This window comes from Eleutherodactylus coqui, chromosome 6, assembly GCF_035609145.1.
Source record: "Eleutherodactylus coqui strain aEleCoq1 chromosome 6, aEleCoq1.hap1, whole genome shotgun sequence".
In the NCBI taxonomy this organism is placed as follows: Eukaryota; Metazoa; Chordata; class Amphibia; order Anura; family Eleutherodactylidae; genus Eleutherodactylus; species Eleutherodactylus coqui.
Genome location: NC_089842.1, coordinates 53,743,369 through 53,759,839, shown reverse-complemented (window position 1 = coordinate 53,759,839; position 16,471 = coordinate 53,743,369). Strand labels below are relative to the sequence as shown.

The 16,471-nt window shown below is 39.5% G+C and overlaps 1 protein-coding gene across 2 annotated transcripts in view; it reads right to left on the bottom strand.

Moving 5' to 3' along the window:
• Window positions 1-485: 485 nt before the first annotated feature.
• Window positions 486-16,471, bottom strand: part of SKI (SKI proto-oncogene) — a 74,361-nt gene continuing 58,375 nt past the window's right edge. The window contains exons 2-7 of one of the 2 annotated variants that reach the window (XM_066606842.1): window positions 11,173-11,292; window positions 10,327-10,430; window positions 9,872-10,143; window positions 8,187-8,488; window positions 6,547-6,777; window positions 486-4,743 (exon numbers count right to left, since the gene is read on the bottom strand). In XM_066606842.1, coding sequence (XP_066462939.1) covers window positions 4,555-4,743; window positions 6,547-6,777; window positions 8,187-8,488; window positions 9,872-10,143; window positions 10,327-10,430; window positions 11,173-11,292 — 1,218 coding nt within the window. In that variant the 3' untranslated portion in view covers window positions 486-4,554. The remainder of the gene's footprint in view (window positions 4,744-6,546; window positions 6,778-8,186; window positions 8,489-9,871; window positions 10,144-10,326; window positions 10,431-11,172; window positions 11,293-16,471) is intronic. The other variant, XM_066606843.1, reaches the window with a different exon arrangement.

Genomic DNA, 16,471 nt, shown 5'->3' with positions numbered 1-16,471 from the left:
TGCAGCATGATTATGGCTTTTAATTTATTCCCCTTTTGAACTCCACCCCCATAATTAAAAAGGATAGTCTGAAATATTCAAGAATACCCCGCCTTTCCCATCTAATAGAAAGGCATGTTCTTCACATCTCTTAAGGAGCCTTGATATTCACTGGAGACCTTCTAAATATTGAAGCAATAGACTAAAATTTTAAAGGCACACGCATCTACTAGGAAGGAAGGCACAATAAAAGGGTGACCTGTGTATATGAATAACTGGGGTCTTTATATTGTTGCTCTTAAGATAGGCAAGTAACTCGAGACAAAAAAGGTAAGCCAGATTGCCATCCATATGGGGCCCGATTTCACTATCTTTTGACAAACTTAAAAAAAATTAAAAATTGCCTCGACAGTCCAAAAACTTTTCAGCGCTATTAATTTAAAGACGCTGACTTATGGCCTGGTCTCCACCCCCAATACCTGTAAATTAATTTTTTTAAAAATTAAATTAATGTGTATTTTGACCAAAATCTTTATTTTTTGTGGATAAATGTGCTTAACCACCAACCTCTAGCCAATTGCATCGATTTGGCCGTTGTATAATTTGTTACTCCACCTCGCCCAACAGACAGATTTGACAACACTGGGGGTGAGGGAGGAGGGTGTATTAAACATCAGTGCTAGGGACAAGTACATAGACGCCAAAAAGGTAAAATAAAATTTTCAGGGTGAAGACTAAAACGTTATTATTAATGCCCATTTTGTGTTATTGTAATTGGAGGAGTCTATTTCATGCGTTTCGGCTTAAAAAAAAAATTGGAATAAAATTTTAAAAAACACGCAGACACCATCATTGATATTTTTTGCATTGCACGTTGTAACAAAACAAAAACGTTAAAACAGCTGCAGAACTTAATACATGCAAATGTGATGCAGGACCCTCCAGTACCAGCAGCATTAGGAAAGCTGCTCAGAGAACTGTACAATGAACCTTATTGTAAAGAGGTTGGGGAAACATGACCTGTAGCGCAGCCTTTATGTAAATACATTCTATACAAGTTGAGGAACCCACTAGCAGCAAAAGGGTGGCTCCCCAAAAAGACATATTGAAAACAGGTACAGTGAATGGAAAAGAAAAATGACACTTGTGAGACACTGCTTCATTGCATTGTGTGTGCAGAAACAAAAAAAAGTCACTAACCCGAAAATATCAGAGGTGCGGTGACAGAGGCGTACAATGTACATAGCCATGTTAGTGTACTCTATAAATTTAGGAAGGGCTAAATCGCTAGGAACACGTACGCCTCAAAATCTTATTAGAACACTGAATAGGAGGTGACAATTGTGCTGCTTTCACCATGGCAAATAAAGTAACCATTTTTGGTGCCCTTTTAGGAAATACTTGAATTTAAAATGAATGTCTTGAAAAGAAACAAGACCCTGTATTTGTTACGTCTCCAAAAATATTTCCCGTTTTAAGTGTTGGTTAACCCTTCATAGTTTTTGAAGTACCTCCCTAACACGACAACACTTCATATTCTATAAAGATAATCAAAGCAACACTAAAAAAGAAAAAAAAAAAAAAGAAAATAGGAATCATATAAGGAGATGCTCTGACTCTAGAGTGCACTGCACCTTTGAGGTGGGTCACTTGTCTAACTATAAGGTGCACAAATGCCCTCCGTGGTTTATTATTTACAACTCTTTAAAAAGAAAATAAAAGATTTTGGTGGATTAAGACCAGACCTTTGCAGTCCCATAAGCAATGCATCAGTTATCAAAGTTCTTTTTTATTAGTTCTATGTAATTTTTTTTATTCTGACATCTTTTTCATTATAGAATAATTTTTACACTTTTTTTTTTTAAAAGAGCAGTTAGTAAACTTTACAATAGAGTATAAATATTTCCTGTACATACGTAGCATGAAAGCCCATTAAAAGGTATTTAGACATAACTGATAAAAAGACGACTGAGGCGGCTTCATGAACACATAAAATGGAAACAAAAAAAAATGAAACAGAGAACCCTGAAGTAACAAAAAGAAAAGAAATGTTTTTGCATTCAGACATAGCACTCATCTCCTCAACACAAGGGATGGGACCTTCAGAGCAACTTGAGACCCTTCAGCTGTTCTAGAGCTACAAAAAGTTCAGGATTGCCTCCTAGGTCTTAACAGCTCAAAAAGCAACTCAAGAGTAGCGGGTTGTCACCACCGATTAGAAGTTGAGATGGCCAAGTATTCTGGCAATCAGTCTACAAGTCCATCCTTGAAAGTATGAACCTGTAATCCAGAGTTTACTATAGACATAGCTTTGCCATCTTCTCCAGAAAGAATCTAGTTTTCATCAGACTGGATTTCTTCCCAACACACGCACACACAAAAACGAGTAAGACCAGTTCACTCCTAATACAATCACTTGCCAATCACCACCAAATTAAATACAAAGATGCTTACCCATTCTCAATACAACCGTAACACCCTCAAAAATATGTCCAGCAAAAATAGTTGGTCAACTCAGCAAGTCAGTACCTAAACTGTTCAACAGACTTTAGTATTAAGATCAGTGAATACTTCCTAGCACCATAGCGGTCATTTGAGGATAGCTTTGTTTGGATTAAAGACCCTTGTTGGCTTGAGAACCCCCGAAATCAGATTTTATGTGCGATAAGCAAATAGGCTAGTTCTCTATTGCCCGTCCTAACAGGAGATCTTAATCTTCTTCGGTGATACTCAACTGCCAGTGTCATTGGTGGTAAACTTGTACTATATGCATGGTACTCTATACATGAAGTATAGGAAGCCATATTCTGAGATGAATGAATAAAATCAATGCAGCCGAAACAATATCATATATACAGGCTACAAAAATTTAGTTCATACATGTAAAAGGGGTTTTCTTAAAAAAAAAAAAAAGTCAGTTTACCTTCCAAAAATAACCGTGCCACTTCTGTTCATGGCTTTTATCTAATATTACAGCTCAGCCCCATTTGCTTGAAAAGGGTTGAACTGCAGTAACACATACAACCCATGGACAAGGGTGGTGTGGTTTCTGGTAAAAAAATTTTTTTTAGAAATCATGATCCTTTCTCATCTCAGACAAACAGTTTAAGATGTGAGGGACACAAGTCAACTGCATACAGCTTATTGTGCTTTGTTGGTTACATGTATTATGTCTTATGATGAAATTACCATTTGTATGTAGAAAACTATCCCCAAATACCAGCCATCTGTATAGGATACTTATTTTAAGCAGCAAGATAGTGTTTGCATCTCTCTTTAGAACATTCAGCATTGCACTGTGTTGACATGCACTTGGAAAACACACAAACACAGTTGTAAAAGATAAAAATACTGAATTAATGGAAACAAAAAAAAAATGTAAAAAGCAAACTTTTTGATTTAGAACAGTTTAAACTCTATAGACTTCCAAATACTTGCTGTTCTTTTCACAAACTTAAGTCTGTCTATATTCTTCGTCCCAATCTCTCTACCTTTATAGAAGAATAAAGAGGCCCTAGGTTGATTAGACACCCCAAAGATCTGTTCCCAATATGGCGGGATTTAAAAAACACTGGTCAATACAGCTGAAACAGTTCTATTTCTTTTTTATTTGTCTCTTTTGATTTTCTGCCTTTCACCCTCTCCTATATGTGCACAGATAAAACCTGTCTCGGCAAAACCAAATAAAAAAAAATAAAAAATATACATATATTTATATATATATAGGTTACAAAAAGGACTTTAAAAAAAAAAAAGGTGGAGCATTATGATCGTTCCCAGGCAACAAAATCGGATGAAGCCGCCACTAATGTAGTAGAGTCTCTATTAACAGGGATCAAAATTGATGGCTTGCTACCAATACATTGCACAGTTGACATGAATATGGCGTTGAGAGGAAGGGTGGATTCTGGAGTAGCAAGAAAGGGTTTGTATTTTTTTTTTTTCATAATAAACCCCAAAAAGCCTGTAACAAGTCAGTTAAAATTGTGCATCAAACTTTCAGTTCTGTTATACAAAATTTTTTTCCCCTGTTTTAATATGGAGTCTTTACAATGTCCTCATCATTAATATATTTTTTATATTAAATAGCTTATAAGAAAATGTAAATCTCAAAGTGATCCAGGCAAGCATAAGAATGATTTTTTTCATGTTTTTTTTTTTTTTTTTTTTTAAAGGGCTGATCATGCTTGCTTTGTTTAAATCTTTGACTTGAATGCTGCCTTCTTGTATTTGACACGTAGAAAAAAAAAATTAAATTTTGAGCCTCAACGGCTCTTTTTTCTTTTTATAAACACTCTTGTCTGAGGCACAGTAAGATGTTGTGCTGTGTGGGTTCAAACGAGGCATAGTTCAGTGCTTCTGTTGTATAGGATCTCTCATTTTCCACTCTTGTTCATATTTTATCAGTGCATGCTCAATGCACACACTCCATACACTCACACGTGCTCCTATTCATGCATACATTGGACAGTCTCCTCCTCTTCCTGTGCATATACGTAGAATTTTGTTTATGAAGATACTTTTTTTTTAAATTTTTTCTCTTTTTTGCTTCAAAAAGGAATTTTTTTTTTTCAATTAGTTCTCAATGTCTTTTCGTGTGTGTTCGTTGCTGGAAAGGTTGGTGGGCTTGGCCCAAAGTTGTTCCTGTAGATCTTTGACAACTTTTTCCAAGTGTTCTCTGGCTTCCCGCTCCTGTACAAGTTCTGTTTGAAGTTTTTCTCTGTCACTCTCCACATGCTGGAGTTTTGCTTGTAGTTCCTCTATCTAAACATGGGACAGAGAAAAAAAAATGATGATTTCAGAAGAATTCTTCACAACATAAGAAAAATAATAAGTCATCTTATTTCTTTATACACAAAAATTTCTTTAAAATAGGTAAAAAAAAAAAAACAAAAAAAAAAAAAGCAGGGCAAATATTTTCAACACCACAGCTATGAGCATAATGGCAGCGAATTCACGGGCGACCTTTATTTCAAAAGGAAGTAAGCTCAAGGATGTGATGCTGTAACAAATACAGCGTGTTTATCTTTGACCTCTTTCTGTATCTGCTATAGAAGGATGCTGGTTAAGTGACCCTATTCTGACCTTGACAGAGGAAACGGCATGCCCTGATCGCTGGCTGTGAAGAAACACGATGCTAATTATTTCACGAAGCGAGACGACATTAGAATAGATCCTTTTTTTTTTTTTTTTTACCTACACCAGTATTTGCATGCTGCAGCCACTGCTTCTTAGGCTAGGGAGCCTTAAAAAGCATTGGCGTGCATTGTAGGGTGCGAGGTTTATCAAACCTACCAGCATAAATGTGCTAGCAATGAAATAGGACACCCATTTCCAAACCAATTATGCACCTCGACATATACACTATTCAATGTGTGTGTTGGCTGAGAACTTTCCTCAGATCACCAATGGAACAGCTTTTCCCATAGGCACACTGCTTGGCACTAGATTCACGATGGAAGTGAGTTGCAGGTAACACCCACTGTAGAGTTCTCACTCCAGTAATGTTTAGTCTGGAGGCCTCTTATCAGCTTAAAGCTGGGGAGGAAGGCCACATCATTTCCTGGTTTGGCATCAGTAGAATCAGTCTACTCCCCTTCCCGTTATTGAATGAGTATTTTCAAAAGAAGTATAAATTGTTTCTCCTTTTGTCCGCATGATTGCATGCAAGCTTATATAGAATTAAAACAACTGACAGCTTACAAAGGGGATTGCTCGTTTTTAGCAAAAACAGGCAACGGTGACAAATTACAAAAACTAAGGGTCCTCTTCGATGAGCCGATTCTCCTTTGAACGAGTGAGTGACATCACTGCTGACTCGTTCGCTCTTGTGCAGCCCGTTCAGACAGGCAGATGCATCGTTGGTTCATTCAAACAAGAATAGTTCAGTCCATGTATAAGCGACTAGAGGGACTAAACGATTAATGTTTAAACCGAACGAGCCAACGATGATCTTCACACTAGTATAAAATGAACAAACGAAAAGCGAACAATTCTCGTTCAGTCATTGGCTCATGTTCAGACCGAACGACCACCCACTTTGGCTCGTTTGAATGATCATTCCGCCTAAAAGTGCCATAATAAAACAAATACGCATACATGTGACACGGAGTTGTTGCTCCAGTTCTTCTGATAGACATTTTCTGTATGTGCGATCATAATGTCAACAATATGTAACCGCTGAGGCCAGTTTTTTTCCCCCCCGAATGGGCCAATTGGCTTCTACCTCGTTGGGGTTTTTTGCCTTCCTCTGGATCAACAATAGGGGGTTGAAACAGGCTGAACTAGATGGACATTGTCCTCATTCAGCCCAACATACTATATTGGTGATTGGCTGCCGTGGTCACATATTATAGATATATCTCTGCAACTGGATATACAGTACAATACCTGGAATAGAGAGTCGGAGGGGGATTTAAATCAGCAAGTTTAGCTTGCTTTATGCAATTTGCCACCATTGAACAGGTCTGCGCTGAAAACAAGCCCTTTAAAAATAAGCCTTTGTTTTTATGCACAGCGGTGCTCATACCTAAAATAATATTCACAAGCTTAACAAAAAATAGTTACCTGAGCAGAATATTTCGCCCGTATCCGTCCAGCCTCACAGCCCTTGTCGCATACTCTAACTTGTCTGGCTTGTTCTAACTCCCGCTTCAGACGTAACCGTGATTCGTTAGCCTCTTTCATTTTCTTTTCATTTTCAGCTCGGAGACGTTCGATTTCTTTTCTTAAGTTGCGTTTTGCTTCTGTTGCTTCTCTTAACTTCTCTTTCTTGGCAACACGGAGAAATTCCAGCTCCTAATGAGAACCACAAAAAAACTTTTTTGTTTAAAAAAATAAAAATAAAAAAAGCTCTAAAAAAGTTGCGAAAAGTTAATACACTATAAACACTAAATAACAGCAAGTTTTAAAAGTAATCCGTTTGCTGTGTGAACTGGTGACTTCCGACCTAAATCATTTGTATACAAAAGTGTTCAATGAGTTGGATTGGGGGGGGGGGGGGGGGTTGGTTGGATAGAATAAGGGCAGCACAGGTTAAAATAAATATGGGAGTAGAGGACCGTAACCAATCAAAACCATGCAAACCTTTCAAATCCTACTCATTATGCTTGTGAGAGGATTCACAGGATAAATCATGGGGAGGGAGCAGGATAGACAAAAACAGGACCAGAAATGAGACTTCCTCTTACTCTCTGATACGGACATGCACAACAACATATTTCTGTTAAGTAACACCCTGCAGCTAGGTCATGGGAAATCCTTTTCCCTTTACAATAATATGACATCCCAGCCAAGCCATTGTTAACTTCACTGCACTCCTGACTTTCTCTCCACCAAAATTAGGAACTCCACAGCGTGGGGGAAGGAAGCTGCCACGATTCATTTTGCAGACTACAAGGAACACTACTGTCTCCTGTCTGGGGCGCCATCATCTCACAGGTGGAGAATGTAAGTTATTCTTGTTTATAAAAAAAAAAAAATTCCATTTGGAAGATCTAGTCGTCGATTCGCCTTTGATGCTACCATTTCCGCAGAAGGTGCCTCCGTCTCTAACTCATCTCTCTATGGAAACAGTCACCATGGTGCTTTCCTTCCTTTTTGTATTGTAACTGATTAACCTAGTAGGGAGCAGGTTGAATTTTTGGGAGACATTTACCAGGGATGAAAGAGTTGGATTCAACATAGCATCATTGCAACAGGTGTACGGGAATACTGGTAGTAATACCCACTTATTATACCCTGCCTAACCTTCCTAATATCAGATTCTCTAATGCCATAACAACTGGTACATTATGAAATTATTTGACCTTTAAAAAGGAGTAATGCCAAGTTATAAAGTTATCCCCTATGCTGACTTCAGGAGTGATAGAGGTCCATCCACTGGGACCCCCCCTCACCAATCTTAAGAACACAGGTTGGGCATGTGTGCCATGGTTCCCATTCATTTAAAATTACAGCATTGAGATTGCCAAGTGCTTGTACTCAGCAATTTCTATTACTCCAAGTGAAATGAATGGAGCTATGGTGTACATGCATGACTGCCCTTCAAATCACGTAGGAACCTTTAGGGCCCCCATTTGAGATCTGTAAAGAGTTCCCATGGTCAGATCCCTACTAATCAAAAAGTTATCCGCTGACCCGTGGAAGGGGGATAACTTTATAACTTGGCACAACCCCTTTAACTAGACAAGAAAAAGAAATATTACCTGCTGGAGACTCCGTTTGGCCTGCAACGCAGCATTTAATTTCTCTTCTTGTTTCACTCTCATTTTAACTACTTCGTGGAGGAACTTTTCTTTGGCTTCCTTGGAATCTAGACCACTGTCCAGGGCTTGCCTTAGGTGCTCCAATTCTGCCTCTAGTCCGCTGCTGTGAGAGTCACCATGATGTGCCCCTTCAAAAGAAGGGTTGATTACCGTCGGTGCCAACATGCCCGGAGAACTTAACTCCTTGGCCGAGCTTGAGGATGTGAAAGAAGGAGAGGAAAGCGAAGACAGCGAAGATGTAACTAAAAGACAAAAAAAAAAAAAAGAAACAGATATAACCAACTGATTCTTGCTTAAAGTCTAGAAAAGCAAAATAGGTGAAGTACATCTTTTAAACCAAGACAGCTGCAATTCCTAAACCATGGAAAAAAATGGCTACTTGAACTAAATGCTTCATCCTTCACTCAAGAGGTGCAATGTATTGGAGAAGGATTTCAAAGAATAGGTTTCCTTAGAAAAAAAAAACTGACACTGAACTACAAAGTATGTTGAAGGCCATATATAAACCTTTCACACGATACCTTCAGATTAATGAACATCTGAATCCAATTAAAAATGTGGTAATTTGTAATTTGGTGTAATGAACAACTTGGCTCCTAAAATGTCGGGCGCCGACAGAATATCACTTGCTGGTTGCAGGATTCATAAATCCTGCCTCCAAGAAGCGATGGCTCTGATTGGTTCAGCAAGTGCTGCATTGATTGGCTGAGAGCAGCGCTCGCTAAACCAATGCGACGGCCAAGATCGGCTGAGAGCAGTGCTCGCTGAACCAATCAGAGCAATCGCTTCCTGGAGGCGGGATTTATAAATCCTGCAACCAGCAAGTGAGGTTCTGTTGGCGGCCGAGGAGTACAGGAAGTGAGGCAGAGCTACGGAACCTTGCAGAACAGCAGGAGGGACTCGAACCGTGTCGGCTAGGAGAGTGAGTAAAATTAGTCATTCCCCAAAAATAAGACCTAGTGCCTTTTTGGGGGCAAAACAATTAATATAAGACAGGGTCTTTTCAGAAAAACACTAATACACAGTGCTAAAAGTCCATTGATTTCTATTAGGCCACTCAGACCTGCAATTTTTTATTACACGCATGAAAAAAAAAAAAACACAGCATGTCCTATTCTGGCACATCATATACACCAATATAGGCTATGGGGATTTAACAGACACAGCAAATACGAACATAGATGCGTATTTGCTGCGTGCTGCACATTTTACATGGGACACATACACCCGTGTGAGTGAGCCCTTATACAGGAGAAGTACAGAACAGTATGTTGACCTGAAGGTGACCCAAGTGATTCATCCACCAAGCAAGGTGATACCCAGCTTCACAAGAACAGCACAGATTAACTACTGGAACTTGACTCGTAAACATAATCCATTTAATCTTTGATCTGTAATTTCAATTTCATCACCCACCCTTCCAAGCCGCACAAAGCAAACATCATTTACAAATAACTATTATTTTTATGAATGTCCCAGAGAAAATGCTTGCACAGCAGAAGGCTTTATATACCACACTGGGTGAAAGGTCAACCTAAGCCAGCAGGGAGTCATTGCCAGAGGAGCTTGATACTCTATAGTAGTCATTACATACTTTGAAAAGTAAGAAATTAAAATCAACTCACACTTACATTCTTCTCTACTTTCCACTTCGATTTCAGTTTCCGACTCCTTCTCTTCTTCCCGGACTTGGGTGGGAGGGGCGGGTGCCTCAGGTACTGGAGGCATTTCTGCAGTTGGCCTTCGTTTTCTGGACTGTGCAGGGCTACTTGATGCCTGAATGCTTCTTGGCACAGTCGGGGCACACAACGGACTTGTCATGACTTTCTGTGGGGCAGGGGGAGCCAGAGCGACATTGGGAGCAACTAGGTGCTCAAAGCTTTTGTAACTATAAAAACTGATTGAAAAACAAAAAAAACAAAAAAAAAAACAAACACACTTTAAAAAAAACAGTCATAGGAAACAAAATTAAAGCCACACAAGTATATTATGTAACAAGCTGATATAATGTTTGCACTTTTAAAGTACTAGCATTAAAAACAAAAACGCAGAATGTTCCATGAGAATAATATACTCTTACCCATCTCTGATCAGAGCAGGTAATTCCTTCTCATTTGCTGAAATGGCGGGGGACCAGGGCCGGAAAGCAGACAGGCGCTGGCGAGGGATACTATAGGCTGGATTCTGTGTCAATGAGAAGAAAAAGGGTTATAAAACATACAGCAAATAGGTGCATATAAAAAGCAGTCCTATCATCTGGATGGGGGTGGTTAAGGATACACATGCTCTTGGATGAAAATAGATCAATGGAAATTAATAGCTGCCCCCTGCTGGATGCCACTTTCAATAGCAAGAAACTTGGCTGCTTCTTTACAAAATTCCACTTTCTTCATGGTTGGCCAAACTAGACAATTATGCCAACCACAAAATAATTTCAAGAACTAAAAAAATTAAAAAAGAAAAACCAACACTTACCCACCGATTTAAAAAAAAAAAAAAAAAGTTACAGGATATCTGTAACTTGGCAAAATATCCTCATCACCTGTGCTGTACACCTGACAAATTACAGGCTGTGTTTTTTGGCTAAAGCTGTTCCCTGCTGAATGTCCCTCGATCCCTTCCTTAGTTTGTCGTGTTGGCCCTAATTGCTTAGCAACCTTCACTGGCGAGGACAAACCGGATTAGATTTGCCTGCCAATAAAAAATATGAAGATCCTGCTGGTTTTATGGGATAGGGGGGACCTTGCAGCTTGTAGAGTCTCTAAGGCACTAAATTGCCACTTACTTCATCTTCTACATGAGCCAAAACACTTTAACAGAGAGGGAAAGACGCTTCCCAAGAGTTAGATAGAGTGAAAACGACACGCTAGTATTTCAAGCCCGATAATACATACAAGTCCTCTTCCCTAATATAATAGAAGCTTACCTTGTTGGAGTTTGACAAATTCCGTAACCAACTTGAGGACTTGTCTTTTTCTGCTGAGCTTGGGGAGTGCATGATGGAGTCATCATGTTTTGACTTTTTAGGTGGAGGTTCAGAAGAAATCTAAAAAAGACAAAAACAAAAATACATTTACTGTTAAATTTTCTGATCCAAATGTAAATAACTAATTATATACAAGTAATTTGTTATATTAATGTGTTAGTCGTCTCCTTTGTATGTACCCCAAATGGGGTTGTCTGGAACCTTTACTTTTGATGACCTATCTTCAGAATAGGTGGTGGTCCATCACTCAGGATCCTTGTCAAACAGCTGATCACCAGGCCTGCTGTCCGTGAATACAGCGTTGGAAGCAGATAGCGCTGTCAACATTGCAGCGGTCCAAGTTGATTCTATGAGCAAAGTTCTCACTGAATTCAACAGGAGCTGTGCCTGCAATACCAACTTAGGCCACCGCAATACAGCCACCAAGCCCAGCAATCAGCTGGTCTGCAAGAATCCTGGAGGCAGACCCCCACCAATCAACTACTGATTATGCAAGTACCAGAAACCCCTTTAACTTTCTGTTTACCTTTCGTAAAACATCAGTGAGCATGCAGGAATATATAGAGTTGTACTAAATGACAATCTCTTGTCTACCACATATTTATGCATTATGTAAATACAAGATGCCTACATCACTAAGATTTTACGACTACTCTACTGGGCTGATACATTGCCCAAGTAAAATGCATATACCCTTGTTATTGCAGGACAACTTGCCCAAATAACCACAGATGATTAGACAAGTAACTACAAGTTTAGGGAAGTCTCGCTGCTAGGTTTAGGTTGCTCAAGAAGTATTCTTTCTGCACAATTGAAAATAACTTTTGCCATGTCTCCTGAGAACAGAGTCCTATGGTGTGGCATTTGAGACTATAAAGAGTAAAACCCATTCCTGGCCCTAAACTGGTCTTCACCTTATGGGACGCTTTTTCAAAAAAGGTCCAATGAAGTTCCGAGAAGCCAAAAATGACCTCACGGCGCTGCTGATTTTAGCAATGACAGAAATGGAACTGGTCAGAATAAGTGCCCCCTCCATACCCGCCCCGAAAATGACAAATGTCTGCTTTTTGCCTGCACATAGAAGGAATATTTTATGTGGTGTGAATCAGGAACAGAGTGAACAGCGCAGACTGTGTTTATTTGTCATGGTTGTTATGAAGATGACTTCACTCTGCCACAGCTGCACTGAATTCTGGGTAAGATGCCAAATCCTGCTTTGACTTTTCCACAAGTGGTTTGACGCTTAGACTGTAAATCACCCTAAAGCATAGAATAGACCTCTTGGCAGGAGCTACGTTCCCTTCAACGCACACACACACAGAGGTAAAAGGACAGGGTGACTTACGAGCAGGTGATGCAAAAGTCTACTTAGAAAAAAAAAACTTGCAACATTGGAGTCTTAAAAAAAAAAGGGTGAGACGTCCAACGCAAGTATCTTAATGGAACTAGTCTTCTAATGTAGTTTCAAATTCCCTGTATGCAATTTATCTGAAAAGGGTTGCAGGGGTAGCAGTCGCACCCCAGCCCTGGTCCAAGAAAGGGCCCAAAGGCCCTTCTGCTACATAAGATACGATTCTTAAAAGGGGCTGCTCAGTTGTAAACTATTGATGGCCTATCCTCAGGATAAGACATCAACAGATCAGTAGGAGCCATCACCCAGGATGCCTGTTAAGTCACGTGTTTACCAGGCCAGTGTGCTGGATTTCTGCAGGAAGCAGACAGCTCAATTCCCTCTGCAGTGGCTATGTTTGGTATTGCAGGCCATTCACTTTTAAAAAAAAATGTAACGGCTGTAATGCCAAGCTTTGCCACTGCACTGGAAACAGAGCTGTCTGCTTACTGCAGAAATCAGCTCATGTATGAGCATATTGGGCCAGAGAACAGCTGATCAAATGGTGCCCAGGGCAATGGATGCCCCACTAATCTACTATTGATGACCTAACCTGAAGACAAGCCATGTTAAACATTTTGCATTGGGGTTTGGGAGTTTTAACTTCTACCTCTGCTCCAAGCTAAAATGAAACATTCTAGTGCAAAAGGTAAACCTACATTTTAAGACGTGAAGTCAATGTTCGTTGAAACCGGTGACACAATTATAATGAGGCACAAGAATGTAAAAGAAGGTGGGACATTTTATTTGTAACACACATGAAAAGACAAGCATAATGAAGACCATGCAGACTGCTTCATGGAAATACCAATGCAGTGCTTGAAATTTGACGAAAACAAGCTACAGCAAGCCAATGCTCAGAGTGAAAGCTACAAGCCTAAACAAGCTGCAAGTAAAAAAAAAATATATATATTGGATATATAATATAATTTTTTTAAACACACCAAAAAGGAAGACCAACAGCGAATGGGAAAGATCATGTGGTCAGGTACGTTTCCAAAGCATAAGCCTCTAGGGTCCAACATAAAGATGTGCAAAATGGTACAAGTGTCAATCTGTACCACTAGAAGAGAAAATTTCTGTATTTGTAGATAGACACTTCAGGGCATCCTGATTAGCGTTTGTACATTTTTTGTTTTAATGGTTTGGCTAACGTTATAATTTGGCCCCACCACAGTAAATAGTGTCATCCATCTGATACTCTGATATTTATAGCAGTTAACTATTACTGGACTTGTTGTGTGCAGAAAGCAGAGGGAGTATTTCTGAGCAGACTTAGGGTGAGGTCTTCCTGTTTCACTACAATCTCTTGTGAGCAGCAAAAAACTAAGAGGTTCTCACCAACAGTGAAACCACAACACCAGGCGCCGGTCTAATAGTTTGTGTTTATTTGTTTAAACACAAACCTCAAAAAGTTGTAGGTTTCTTTTCTCCCCTTCTAAGTGCTAGACAGTTTTTTCATGTTCGCTTTACAACCAAGAAGCCCAGTACATATGAGATGCATTCAACTTTTTAGGTCTCCCAAATTTTTTTTTTTTTTTTTTTGGAAACAGGAGCAGTTAGAAACATGGGACAAATTTTAGAAGACGCCGACATTCTTCATGGGTGAGAGAGAGATAGATGGCAGCATTGGCCAATGCAAAGAACTCACGCAACAGCGGCTGGAGTTAAGCATTTTCAATACATAAAATGGCAGTGTTCATGTTCCAAGAACAGCGTGGAATCAGCAGTGGTCTTCATTTATGTGGAAGGACACCCATGGGCATTCATAGTCAGATGAGCGAGACATGCGGTTGGAGGAGTCGTGGATGTGAAAATGTGCGATGGTGAGTACGAAAGTTCAAAGGAGGCCAAACCGTGCGAAAACAAACCAAAAAAGGAGCCTCATACACATCAGCCAGTCTGACATTATTGCACGAGTGGAGCAAGTGGTTATGGAGGACCATCGATTAACTGTGGAAGAGACTGCCTGTAAAAGTTGGCATTTCTGTAAGATCTGTACACACCATCCTGCGTAAAAACCTGAAGTTCCATTGGAAGAACCCCCCCGTTCCCCTGGGAAAAGGCTGTACATGTGCTCTTCCATCAAGACCACACTCAAGTTATTAGGGCCATCCCAATGAGCAGAAGTGGTTTCTTAGAACCTAAAAATTAGGAGACCTTAGAACTTGAATGCACCTCATAAAACGGATGGGCCGCAGGTACTCCCATCCCTCTGCTGTACACACATTGAGGTCTGCAATGACCATGATACAAGTAAAGATTCAAAGCAACCTGAAATGAGATAAGTCAGACCCTTCACAATCTAATTAAAATTTATGTAGAATTACACGTTGCTGTCTAGAGTGTTGAATGGTGAGTCCCATGGGGAGTAAGGACAAGTAATCAAGTGTTACATTGTAGCATCCAACAGAACAAAAAAAAGCAAATCCAGGAATCCGCCTTTCAGAAGACGACACAACATACCACGCAGCTGCTTCCAGGCAAGCAGTGTCTGGATACCATTGTACTAGACAAAACAGACTTTGCCACTAAACTTGGAGAGGCAGTATGTGTAATCAGAGACACGCAGTGTCTGAAGTGTGGATGAGACCGTGAATAAGAACAATTGTCCTGTTTAATACGCTTTCCTTGCCTGAAGATACACCCTGCCTTTGTTTTTCAACATAAGTGCTTCTTTACAGCTATATGATACATGTATCAGCACAATTAAATGAAGTTTCCATTCAGGACAAGGTTAAACCAGAAATAAGTCACCATTATGTCTTTTTTTATTATTATTTTTGGACTGGTTGAAGCATTAAAACCAGTTGGTTATTTTTGTCTACCTTTGCTAACCAATAGAAGCTTATATAAGCATTGAGGTAGGTGGATTCCATCAATTCATCTGCTTAATATGGCTGCCCTGACATAAATAGGTCTACCCAAGATCGGATATAAATCAAAATAGGAAAAAAAAAAAAAAACTCTTGCGATGAACAAATTATGAAGAACAGTAGACTTCAAAAACTTCACGGGCTATTTGCAGTACTTTAAGACGCAACATACTTCATTAGATGCCAAGCCAAAAATCCAAATGTTATATATAGGAACAGAGTGACACATACCTAGAATGATTGCACACTGTTCTGTAAAGGCTGTAAATCTTCCGCAGCAAATAAAATGACTGGAATAGTTTATGTCTTCTAGGAAAACGCTAAGTAATAAAGGCTTGTAAAATGCGATATTGCCTCATTTATGCAGTTTACTAGAGAAGGAGGCTACAAGTTGTGCATTGTGATTCAAGACATGTCCAAGGCTATAGGAAAACAATAACTGCATACTTTAACATGAGGAAGGGTTGACGCACATCATGTGAATAAAGCTAAAATGTCAGGGTAATGGACCCTGGGATATCGCCCTTACCAAGTGAGGTCACTATGGCCCGTTTCATGATTGTGGTACCAAGGCAACTCATAGGCTAAGATGAGACTTTTTTTGTTTAAGGTTTGGCATGTTACAAGTACTTCTCTTTTCTTTGTAAGTCTATTTAAATCTACAGCTGGAATAAGTTTCACTAGAAACCCTTAGTAGAGTAAACTTCCATAAAGACGTGTATGGATTGTTGCTATTGAGCTCAACCAATGCACCCACCCTTTTAGGCTTAAAGATACTACCGGTAATACACATTAAACTAAAGTGGATGGAAATGGACGATTTAAACTAAAAAGATTGTTCACCGAGTCAAGTTTAAGAACAAAAGACCATTTTAGTCAACCAATGGCAGATTGTAATCATACGGAAGAAGTAGGCCGTGCTTGAACTTTTCATCCTATAGATCTTTTGGGTTTTTTGTACGATCTTTTGTTG